This window comes from Notamacropus eugenii, chromosome 5, assembly GCF_028372415.1.
Source record: "Notamacropus eugenii isolate mMacEug1 chromosome 5, mMacEug1.pri_v2, whole genome shotgun sequence".
NCBI lineage: Eukaryota > Metazoa > Chordata > Mammalia > Diprotodontia > Macropodidae > Notamacropus > Notamacropus eugenii.
In genome coordinates this window covers 153,980,697-153,992,961 of record NC_092876.1, presented here as the reverse complement: position 1 = coordinate 153,992,961, position 12,265 = coordinate 153,980,697, and the positions used below count along the sequence as shown (strand labels likewise).

At 35.5% G+C, this 12,265-nt stretch overlaps 1 protein-coding gene across 4 annotated transcripts in view; it reads left to right on the top strand.

The window, feature by feature from the left end:
- The window catches only part of LOC140505365 (baculoviral IAP repeat-containing protein 2-like), a 33,957-nt gene extending 28,619 nt beyond the window's left edge, over positions 1 to 5,338 (top strand). For 3 of the 4 annotated variants that reach the window (XM_072611256.1, XM_072611254.1, XM_072611255.1), the window contains 2 exons: positions 3,741 to 3,782; positions 3,957 to 5,338. In XM_072611256.1, coding sequence (XP_072467357.1) covers positions 3,741 to 3,782; positions 3,957 to 4,150 — 236 coding nt within the window. In that variant the 3' untranslated portion in view covers positions 4,151 to 5,338. The remainder of the gene's footprint in view (positions 1 to 3,740; positions 3,783 to 3,956) is intronic. The other variant, XM_072611257.1, reaches the window with a different exon arrangement.
- The last annotated feature ends 6,927 nt before the right edge of the window (positions 5,339 to 12,265 follow it).

Sequence of the window (12,265 nt, the reverse complement as noted above, 5' to 3'; positions counted from 1 at the left end):
CTTCTCAAGTCTCCAGTTCCACCTTAGTCTTAAGAAATGTCCTCACCCTCTTTATTGAAAAGATTGAATCTATCCAAAGTGCACTCCTCTCCTCCTCCTCTTTTAAACCTCTTTGCCCATCATTTCTTCCCAATTATTAGTATTAGAAGAAATTTTTCTAGTATTAGAAGTATTAGTATTAGAAGAAAAGGCAACTTTGTTCCTTATCTTTTTTAAAAAACAAGTTTTATTGACATATTTTGGGTTTTCTTTTATCTCATCAAAGTTTTCTCACCTTCTTCCAGAGTGCAATCCCATGTAACTAATATTTCTTAAAGATGAAGAAAAAGAAATTGATGCCTTATTAAGGCTAGCTATTGTTGATATATTCTCTAGGACCTTCATCAGTTACCCTCACTTGTTTTATGCATTTCATTCTCTCTCCCTCTACTGGCTTTTTCTTCTCAGACAAAAGACATGTTACGTTTCCCATATCCTAAAATAGAATCTCTTTCCTTTGAACTTACATTTTAAAAATTATATATTGATACTGCTTATTTTTTCAAGCTTTTCTTTTCCCCTTCATTGCTGAATTTTAATCTACACTTATGATATTTCCTCACTACCTATTCACTTCTCAGACTCCTAAAATTTAGCTGCCACCTTCTCAATTGAAATGACTTTTTCTGAAGTTAGTAATGACCACCTTATCAAATTAATGTGTGGTATTTTTTTAGTTTTCATCTTCCTTGATCTCTGTAGCCTGTTGATTTCTTCACCCCAGTTTTGGTAGCCTTTTTTCTGTTGGTTTGTGATTTTGATCTCATAGTTTTTTGAATGACCTGTCTCCTCATTTTCTCCAGAATGTTACTCTTTCCAGTTTTCACTTTGGCCCTGTTCTTTTTCTACACTCCCACTGTTCCTCTGTTCCACTCCACCATTCCTCTGGCTGTGCAGAAGACATTTCCAGCTTCCTACAAGACATCTCCAACTGCGTGACCTCTAGGTATTGAAAACTTAACATTGTCCAAGACCACAGTCTTCATCTTCATCCTTGCCTCTTCTCTCTGATTTTTCTATTTGATGCTCTCACCTGGAGTATTCTGGTAGTTTTAATTTCGCTGCTACTAGAATCTCTTACATCTCTAGTTTGTCCTTCATAAAACTGTGGAAATCATCTGTTTGATGCACAGTTCTGACCCTGTGACTCCCCTATTCAGTAACTTTTAGTGTTTCCTTATTGCCTATAGGATAAAATTAAAACTCCTTTGCCCAACATGTAAGGTCCTCTTCATCAACCTGGCTCCAGTCTTATCTTCCCATCCTAATTTATCACCATTCAGACACTTTGTTCCAGTTAAATTGAATTACTGGCTATTCCCTGAACTTGCCCTATAATCTCTCCTGGGTCTCTGTATTCAGTGGAGTGTCCCTTATGCCTACAATTCCTCCTCCTCCTTAATCTTTACCTTCAAGGGCCTGGCTCAAGTGATGCCACTTCTGTGAGACCTTTCCTGGTTCAGTCTACCCCCAGGTAAAATTTCTTGCTTTCCCCAAAGTTTCTTAGAATATTTTGGCTAAGTCTTTCCTTTGCCCCCTAACACTCTTTACATTTTAATATATTTGTATATCTGTCATATCAACTCTTAGTAAAAACATTCTTTAAAGGCAAGGATTAGCTTTTTTTTCTTCCAATTTTTGTGTCCATAGTACATTAAAGGCAATAGCAGGCTGTTAGTATTTGTTGAATTGTTTTAGATTTCTGTTGATGACTCTGTAGGATCATACCTTTTGATTTGGAAGGGACTTTAGAGGCCGTCAAGTCCAAATGCCTCATTTACAGATTATAAAACTGAAGCTCAGAGGAATCATCACAGTCACCTCAGTTTAATCTCAATTTCTAAATCACAGAATCTCTAGTTTGAAGTAATCTTGGAGTTTATCCAGTCCAATAAGAATTCTACTACTACACACCCAATGAAGGATTATTGGGTTTAGGGGAACTTACTATATCTTCCATGTGACAGTCCTTAAATTTCTGAAGATAGCTACCATGTTGCTGTTTCCCCATTCCTGTCCTCTTCTCCCCCGCGTCTGCCCTGGCCTTTTTTTCCATGTTAAATAGCCCTAATTTGTTTATCTGAAAACTATTCATCATTCTGATTGTCCTTTCTCCACATGTTCTTTGGCTTTTCATTGTCTTTTCTAAGCTGTGATCACCAGTACTAAACATGATTATCCAAATGTGGTTAATCAGGTCAGAGTTCAGGACTATTTTTCCCTCATTCTAGACATTATACATTTAAGATTTTATTAGTTTTCAAGGCTACCATATTACACTGTCGATTTATATTGAGTTTGTAATACACTAAAACACTTATCTTTTCCAGCTAAGTTCTCCCTCTTGTGGGGTTAATCTAAAAAAATCCAGATATAAGACTTAGAATTTATCCCCATTATATGCTACTTTATTAGATTCAGCTCAGTATTCTAGTCTTCCAGGACTGTGTGAATCTTATTTTGAATGCCTTCTACCTCTGGGTGAGACACAAGTCATTGATAAAAATATTAAATATTAGCATATGACTAAGCACAGGGTTACTCTTGTATCATTCCACTGAAGATACTTTCCATGTTGGTCTTGAACTATTAATGATTATGAGTTTGGTCATTTAGCCACATCCAAATCCATCTGATTGTACTGTCATCTAGCCATATTTCTCCATTTTCCCATAAGAATAGTTTCAGAGACTTTGCTAAAATCTAGATAAACTATATTTCTCATATATATATGTGTGTATGTATATATGTACACATATGCATGTATATGCATCTAGATATAGATATATAAAAAGTGTGTTCATACATACACTCTTACGCACACACACACATATTCCCCTTTACCCTAGTTTATTACTTACTAGTGCTAGCTTTTTGAGATCACTATCTAGACATTCGTTAACTGTTCCTTTTAAAATATATTCTAGAATTTTTTTGGAGGGGAATGGGAGTGAGGCTCACCAGCCTTGAGGCTGTAGCATCCATTCACCTTCTTGCCAAATTTTATTGTACCTTGGCACAGTTTCCAACTATCCTTGTTCCTGTAGAATGAACTGTTTTAATAGCTGCCTAATTGGTCTTTTTGTGTCCATGTTATTGCTTCTTTAACCCATTCTACTTGTCATGTAATCTTTCACTCCTCTATTTCAAAAAGTTTTCATTTACTATCTCTTGGAAGTGTAAAGTCAGCTTATTTTTAATGATGGTTCTCCATAATTTGGTGCCCTATGTCATCACCTTGCGTCTTGCATTCTAGTTGATTTTGACTGTTCTCTTATGTTGTCATCTTGCTCATGCTTTCATCCATTTCTGGATAATGGGGAAGAATAACAAAATCCATTCTGTTTCCCATCTTTTAAAACTCTTACTGTCCCTCATCTAAAATTTATCATTGCATTTTGTGCAAATCTCTCCTATTCATACATAACATTTCCCTTTGTAGCCTAATTATTTTCTAATTAGAGGGCAAGCTCCTTGAGACTAGGGTTTGGCCCATACCTAAGCCTGTATCCTCTATACCTAGGATAGTTCATTACTTATAGAACATGCTTAAATGATTAAAAAAAATTGAGTTTTAGCTGATTATAATAAATATAACATTCAGAATCTAGTTTATTCCAGTTGTTCTATTGCTCTGACAAAATATTCTCATTTTGAGGAAAAGATGTTTCGTATGGTGATGCTTGTATATTTTTTTCCAGTGGAAAAGAACATGAAGTATATTCCAGCAGAAGATGTTTCAGGTAAAGCTGTTATAATCAATCAAGCATCTATTATAATACTTAAAAGGGTCTCTAGGTGCTGTTCATTTACTTTTCTCTACTTTTATTCTTCCTGACTCACCTATACCAGAAATTAGAATTACATGAAGAAGAAGAGAACTGTAATTAGTTTAAAATTATTTCTTTTTTTTCTAGGTCTTCCTATGGAAGAACAGCTTAGGAGATTACAGGAAGAAAGAACATGTAAAGTTTGTATGGACAAAGAAGTTTCTATTGTATTTATTCCTTGTGGTCATCTGGTAGTATGCAAAGAATGTGCTCCTTCTCTAAGAAAATGCCCTATTTGCAGGGGTATAATCAAAGGTACAGTTCGTACATTTCTTTCATGAAAAGAATCCATACATCCAAGTTTGTATGGAACAGACTTCAAAATGGTCAGTCTTGAGCCACTAAAGCCTTTTGGAAGAAAATGTTGTAAAAGGCTTTTTAGCAGCAAATTAATGTACAAATCTGCCTTGGTATCAGTTACTTGGTTTTCTTAAAGTACATAGTGTTCATATACTGTAGTCATAATTCCTTGAAAGTTTGTGTGCATATGTTTGTGCATGTTTTGTGTTGGAAGAACAGGATATATGATACTATGCTCAAAAGTACAAGGATAGTGTATAGACATGTTGCTATTATGTAGCATTTTTGGATTACTGAACCTGGTTATTTTACTAGAAGCTTTGAATACTGTGTAAATGTAGTCACAGATGTGGGAACCAGGAGCCCCCAAATTTGCATAACTATGGTGCCACTTATTTTGGGTGCTTTTTACATACAGTTTTCTTGTAAAATAGATATTGTCTGATTAGCTGAGGTGGAAAATTTCCCTAATAGGAGGAAAAGATTAATAGCATAATATTTAAAAGAGAGACTTAATCTAAATGTTTTGACTCAGTTGAATATATATTTGGTGTGATGTTTTCTTGTCTTTAAAGAGATTTTAGATAACATCTCATTTTCTCAAAACTTCTATAAAGTGAATATCTGAATTTAGGACAGATAAGATTAGAAAGTAGCTTAATTATGTGATTTACAAAAGAGTTTCTTTAGTGGTCTGTAGCATATGTAAAGTGATTCTATTTCAGGAGCATAACTGTTGTATGTGTTGTAAAAAAGTGAATAATGCTGATGTGGTAGAATAATACCACTTTATAAGCTAAATTATATTTGGTGAAACTTAAGTAACAATGTCCCTCTTTATAACGCGTATCTGTTGTAGTTATTTGTTTTTATGTGTTCTTTGTACTGTGTTAATAATTGTAATAAATGTTTGCATATGATGCCACTTAGTGTGAAGACATCTACAGCTATCCGGTTGTCATCTTTGTGTTTCCTACAGTGCCTTGCACATCGTAGTCAGTAAATTTTTGTTAATTAAAGAATAAGCAAATGCAGTGAAACTGTGAGTCCTGTGCTTTGATAGTCTGCTTGTGGAGTTGTCAATGTAGAAACCTTATGTGCCTCGTTCTATGGTAGTTCTTTTCATGTTGTAAGAAAATTACAATTAAAAAATATAATTAACCTTGAAACCTTATTGCTGTTTTTTTCCCTCGGGCATGTGTGTTTAGGGCAAGAACTAGGATCCTGAAATATTAAAAAAAAATTATGAACTAAATTCATTAAAAAAACAAACATTTTTATTTACAAAGAAAAATTACATAAGAAAAATTCTGTTAAAATTTTAGAAGTGTATGTATGTTTGTATTTGTGAGTGTACATTCATAATATGTGTATTATTTTTTGGGAGGAGAAGCAAGGACAGGGACTTTATTTTTGTCTTTGTGTTCCCAGCATTTAGCACAATGTGTTACACATCACAGGTGCTCAATAAGTGCTTGTTGAAAAAATGGAAGAATATATTTATTTTTTTACCTACCATAGATTATATTATTAGGCCACCTGCCTCATAGAATTCAGTTCTTCAGTGCTAAGGACCAACCAGTTAGTTTTGGAAAAGAGCATATGTGGTAGAGCAAAACAGTTGTTTTGTGTGGTTCCATTTTAGGTTAGCTTTGTTAATTTCCATTTTTCCACAGGACAAAGGACATTTGAATCACAGAATAATGGAACTGAGAATTGGAAAGGACTTTACTCAGTTGCCCTGTAGTTCACATAATACACAAAAGGAATTCTCATTATAACACATCTGACAAGTGATTGTCTGTTCTTTAATTGAATACCTCCAAAGGGAGGGAAACGTTGTCCCTCTTGAATTTTGTAGATTTTAGGCATTATCTCCTGTAAATTCGTGAGCTGTAAGTTAGAGGTCTAATCTAATTCTTTTTATTCTTCAGTTGTTTCAGTCATATCTAACTCTTCATGACCCATTTGAGGTTTTCTTGGCAAAGACACTGGAGCGATTTGCTATTTGTGAATTGCCCAGGGTCCCACAGCTATTAAGTGTCTGAGCTCAGATTTGAACTTGGTAAGATGAGTTTTCCTGACTTTCAGGCCTGACACTATCCACTGCACCACATTGAAATTACTTGCTCAGGGTCATACAGGTAGCATCAGTGGTGTGATCTGAATCCAGACCCTACATGTAGAAAAGGCCAGAATAGCCTAAGAAACACTCCCGTGATTATCTATAAAGACTGATTTGTGTGTGGTTTCAGGGACTTTTTGCCAAAGATGATACTTGGCCAGTCTCTTTTTCTTTTCAGTTTGTCCTCATTTCTAGATAAATCTTAATTAGTAGGTAATCTTGAGTGATTTGAAAATGAAGATTTTATAAACCCCCAAATTTGGGGAGTTGGTAATTAGCTCAGTGGCCATATAACTTATACATGAAAGGAATTCCTACAATAACATAATACCATGCTTTAGAAAGAACACTGTGACAGCTGAATGGAGGATGAACTGGAGTGGGGAGAAACTTTGGCAGGGAGACCAAACAGAAGGCTACAATAGTTCAGCATGAGGTGATGATATGATTCCTGCACCAATGTTGGCTATATGAGTGAAGAGAAGGGGGAACGTATATGAGAGATGTTAAGAAGGTAGAAACAATAGGACTTGGTAACTGATTGGGTAAGTGAAGTAAATGAGGAGTAGTTGGGTTGCAAGTGAGGTTGCAAGCTTTGGTAACTGGGAGAATAGTGTGCCCTCAACAGGAATAGGGAAGTTCTGAAGTGGGGAGGGTTTGAGGGAAAAATAATGAATTTACTCTGGGGTATGATGAGTTTGAAATGTCTCTGGAACATCCAGCTGAAGATATCCAATAGCATTTGGTGATGAGAGGCTGAATGTTAGGGCTGGATAAATAAATCTGAAAATCATCTCTATGTAAATATTAATGGAATCTACAGGAACTCATGAGATCTCAAAAGTACAAGATACCATAGAGGGAGAAAAGAGCCAAGGATAGACCCTTGGGGACACCCATTGTTGGTGAGCCATGGTGGAAGATCTAGTGAAGAAAAATGAAGAGTAGCCAGACAAGCAGAATGAGAACCAGGAAAACATTACCACAAAAGCCTAGAGGGAAGAGATTCAGGAGATGAGGTTAATTGATAGTGTTAAAAGCCTGCAGGTCAAAAAAGCAGAGGATCAAGAAGAAACCATTAGAATTGGCAATTATATCACTAGTCATTTGGGAGGGAGGCAGCTTTGAAATTTTCACTTGAAAGATAAGTTTGGATGGCTTCTCAGTTACTATTTTTAGCTAGTTTAACATTCTAGTGGAGAAGATAATACATGCAGGGTAATGGTGGCCTGGAAAGTTAGTTATGGTGAGTGGGGCTGTAGGGTAATAATAGCCTGATACACTCCTCCCATGAATAATTACAAAGTAGATTTGATCGTAGCTGTAGAATTAGAGATCAGGAAGCTTTGGGAGAGGTGGCCAGGAGATCAGAAAAGGATAGTAATATTTTTAGTATCATGACTAGTTAGTTCATGTGATTAGGTGAGAGTTCTAAAACTGGAGTCCATGAACTTTTAAAAATATATAAACTATTTCAGTATAACTGTCTTCCTTTGTACTCCTTTGAATATTATGAGAAGGTGTCTTTGGTTTCTTTAGACTTCCAAAAGGGTCTATGGCACAAAAAAAATAATTATGAACTGCTGGATTTAAGCATTAAGTTTGAGACTTATTGTATAGTGCCTGGCACACAGATATTTGATTGATAGACAACCACATTTTATAGGATATAACTTGTGATACAAGAACAACCATGGGAGTAACTGAAGTTGGATCAGGAAAGACCCATTTCTAACTTGGAAAAAATAGCTCAAGATACTATTCACAGGTGTCTTGGATTATAAACGCAGGCACAGTACACAGTAAGTATTTGCTTACATACCTACTAGTATTGTAGGACTAACAATCTTACTGTAAATCCAAGATTTACATTAAAAAATTAGAAAACTATAGCTGGCATATAATTCAGTACAAGTTTTAAAGACAGCACTCCACCAGCTATTCTGTTTCCTCTGATTAGAAACTATGGCCGTTCAGGTATGCTATTATTAGGTAGGGTGATGATACTTGAACTTAGAACCTTATGATTTGAGCAACTAGGCTCACAATAGAGGTGTGTGTTAAGGTAAGCAGTGTATTTGAGTGGAAAAATGTATTCGCTGAAGTTCTGTGAATATAGCTAATATATAATAAATTTTAAAGGGTAATGCCTCATTTAAATGCATACAAATGCCTGGGTACAACTTGGCACTTTTAAATATTTTGGAGTGACAGTGTAATCTAATCAGTAGTTACCTGGGTCTCAGTCAACCTGTAGTGAAGTTGTCCAGCAATATGGCCCTGTAATCCTGGGAAAGTCACTTAACTTCCTACTGCCCTAGGCAACTCAGTAAGAATAAGATGCAGAGCAAATGCCAGTATGTATTGGTAAAGGGAAGTTTCTGATGCTAATTAAATCACAGGTTAGTCGTAAAAAACAAGTCAATCATTGCTTAGTTTTATCCAGGTTTCATCAGACCTAAGCGGATCTGATCCCAGTTCAACTTGGAGATAGAAATTGTTCCAGGATTTAGATTTACTTTTATAGTTTTACAAAATGTCAAAAATTCCCCACTTTTACTGTGATTAATTGTTTTTTGATATAGAATCCTAGGGTTAGTAGAAAAAAAAGGTCATTCACTTTTTTTCCTTGTTTTGCCTCTCCCATGGTTAAGAAGAGAAAGTCAGTGGGGCCAACTGTTCCTTTAGTGTCTCTCTTGAATTGTTCTCTCTGTTAGTGGAAGGCTTTTCCCTAACTATTTCTTAGTGAGCTCTCCAAACTTTAAAGCAAAAAAACCCCAAACCCTATGCAATTTGTTTCAAATGCTTAAGTTTATTCATTAGGATCGTAAAACTTAGGATTGCAGGGGCAATATGAGGTGGTTGAAAGAACGTGATGTATGAGATCAGACAGTCTGGGTTCAGGTCTTTTTTCTGTTACTTGAAATAGTGTGGTATAATGGTAAGTCATGGAGTCAAGGCATCTGTTCAGTTGTTTTCTGACACAAGCTGCGTGACTGGACAAGGCGATTAAGCATCCTTTTCAGCATCCCTGAGTCTGTTTCTACATATGTAAAATGGGGTTAATACTTGTAGAATTAGCACCACTATAGGAATGGTCTGTTTATGCTATTATTCATAGCCATTTGAATGTAAGCTAGTAACTTCTCTTCTAGGGTCAAGTTCTTTATCTGTACTATGACGGAGTTGGATTAGATGACTTTCTATGTGCCTTCTAGCCCTAAAATTATGATCTTAGGCCTTGAGAGAGAGAATGTCATCCAAACTCTTCATTTTAGTGTTGAACAAACTGACCTGCTCAGAGGAACAACAAAGCTAGGATTTGAACATGATTCTTTTCCTATTATGTATTTCCCTTAGCAGCCCTATAGCATCTACACCCTTAAAAAAAACCTGACAAAAACTTCTGATATAATCTGTTCCAGTTAATTTGAAATTACCAAAATGCTTACTACAAAACATAACTTCAAAAAAATTAGTCAGCATAAAAACATTTTATCAATAATTATCAAATTGTATAAGAGCAATAAGAACTTAAATCAGTTAAACATTGAGTTCCTCTTATGTACTGGCTATTGTGGAGTTGAAAGATAAATGATAGTCTCTGCCCAGAACGATCCTATCTTATCAAGTATTCCTTCAAAGAATCATAGATTTAGTGCTGGAAAGGACATCATAATTCATCTAGACCAGCTTTCTCATTTTACAGATGAAGAAATTGAAGTGCAGGAAAGTTAAATGAGTTGCCCCAGAACACACAGGTATTATTAAGGCATTGTGAAATTTGAATCCAGTGCTCTCAACATGGGCCCATATGACCTCCTTTATCCAAATGAATAAAGTAATTAAGCATCTGTAATGTATAAGGCTTAGTGGTAGCATGGTGCCCTGTTGCTGACCCTTACTAGATGCCAAACCCTGGACAAGTAATTTAACCTCTGTGTACTTAAGATAACTCTGGAATGTTTTTCCTAAGGTGAAAGACATTTACTAAGTTGCTAGGAGGAGTTCTCACTTGAGGTGTTTTTTTACATTGTAAACCTAATAGCTCTTTCAGGTCTTTGAATATGTGGAAGGCAATGTAAAAGAGGTCACGAAATCTCAGAGATGGAAGAAAAGAACTTTGGAGATAATTTTGTCTAACCCTCACCTGGACAAAAATCCCTCTACAAAGTCCCTGTAGTCATCCATCCTTTGCTTGAAGAATATTAGTGAAGAGGAAACCACTATTAAGCATTTATTAAGTGCCTCATAACGTGCTGCTAGGCACTATCTCTTAAGGCAGCTTATTCCATTTTTGGACTGGTAGCTCAGTGGATAAAGTAGGCCCAGAATCAGAAGAGTAAACAAGGAACATAGACTTTGGACGACAGTAGTGGTTAGAAGGGCATGTCACGCTGTGGTCCATGGGGGTCACAAGAAGTAGGACGTGACTGAACAACTGAACAACAAAAATTATTAGGGAATTTTTCCTTACGTTAAACTTAGATTTTTTTCTGCACATTCCACTCACTGATCCCACTTCTATCACTTGGGACCATGTACTAACTTCAGTTTCTAGTTCTTTGCCATTATAAAAAGTGCAACTTTTAATATTATGGTACGTATAGAACTTTTCTGACTTTGACATTCCTGGTGTATATATGTAATAGTGAGCTCTCTGGGTCAAAGAATATGGGCATTTTTTTTCCACTTTTTTAGAAGTATAGTTTCAAATTGCTTTCTATTATTTGGTTCCTCCACCTAGCTGTCAAAAGAGATCTTCCTAAAGGACAGGTTTGACCATATCATCCCCAGCCCCAAAAGAAATGTTCTTAGAAGCAACCTTTCATTTCCTCTTTTGAGATGAGATCTAAACTTTGATTCCCCACAACCCACTCCATCACCGCCATTGTTTTTGTCCAATTCTATAAGAAATGGCTGTTTCTTTTCACCTATGGAATAGATGTAGATACATTTTCAGCTCCTTTTTGTTTCTTACCTTTCATCTCCCCACTCACATGTCTTCCTACTTTGTTCTATTCCAGGCCCCCCCAGATATGGATTTATTCTTGGGGGAAGACAGGATTTAGTCCATTGATTAATTCAAATTGTCTCCTCATTCTTTAAGGTTTCCTTATACTTTTAGTCCCTTAGGAAATTTATGTTGCTTTTGTTTGTGCCTAATTTTAATTTTTTTTCTTAATGATAGCTTTTTAAAGACAACAGAATTTTTTTTTTATTTTTTCCCCTTCATAACTCTATTATATACTTGTCTTTTTTGTATCATCAATTACCTGGAATGTTTAGAAGTCAAATATTCTGCTTACTTTTTTTTTAAAGTAATGACTTCATATACCTCTTTTGAGTTGAAAGTTCAGTTCCCTCCCCCCACCCCAATGATTTATACTTAACTTCTCATAATTATCATTTTGGGTTGAAGACTGAACATTTTTTCTATTTGGGATATCTCGTCCCATCCTTTTTTTGATTTCCTGTGACTAAAGAGAAATCCTCAGTAATTCAAATTGAGGCTTCTTCACAGTTGATGGTATTTCACCTGATGCTTCCAAAATTTGTCACTGGAATTGTTACAGTTAACCTCCCTATTATGTTGAGTTTTAAGTATCAATGTATTTCTTCACTGGTGATCTGTTCAATAATTTTTTGTTGATATTCAGTTTTGGGCAGTTCTCTTATATTTCATTAAGTAGGATATTCAGGGTTTTTTTTTTTTAAGTCATGTTCTTTTGGAAGATTTATAATCCTTAAATTACTTCTATGTGATCTGTCTTGAAGTTCAGTCATTCTGGCTTGTGTAGAATTAACGTGTCCTTTAAAGTTATTGCCTTTTGCTTCTCTACTACCAAATTTTGTTCTACTTCTGTATTTCTGTAAATCTGTTACTTTCTAAGAGCTCTTTGTCACACATTACCTTTATTGATTCTCTATGGTGTTGCTATACTGGCATTCTTTTTCAATTTATTTATTT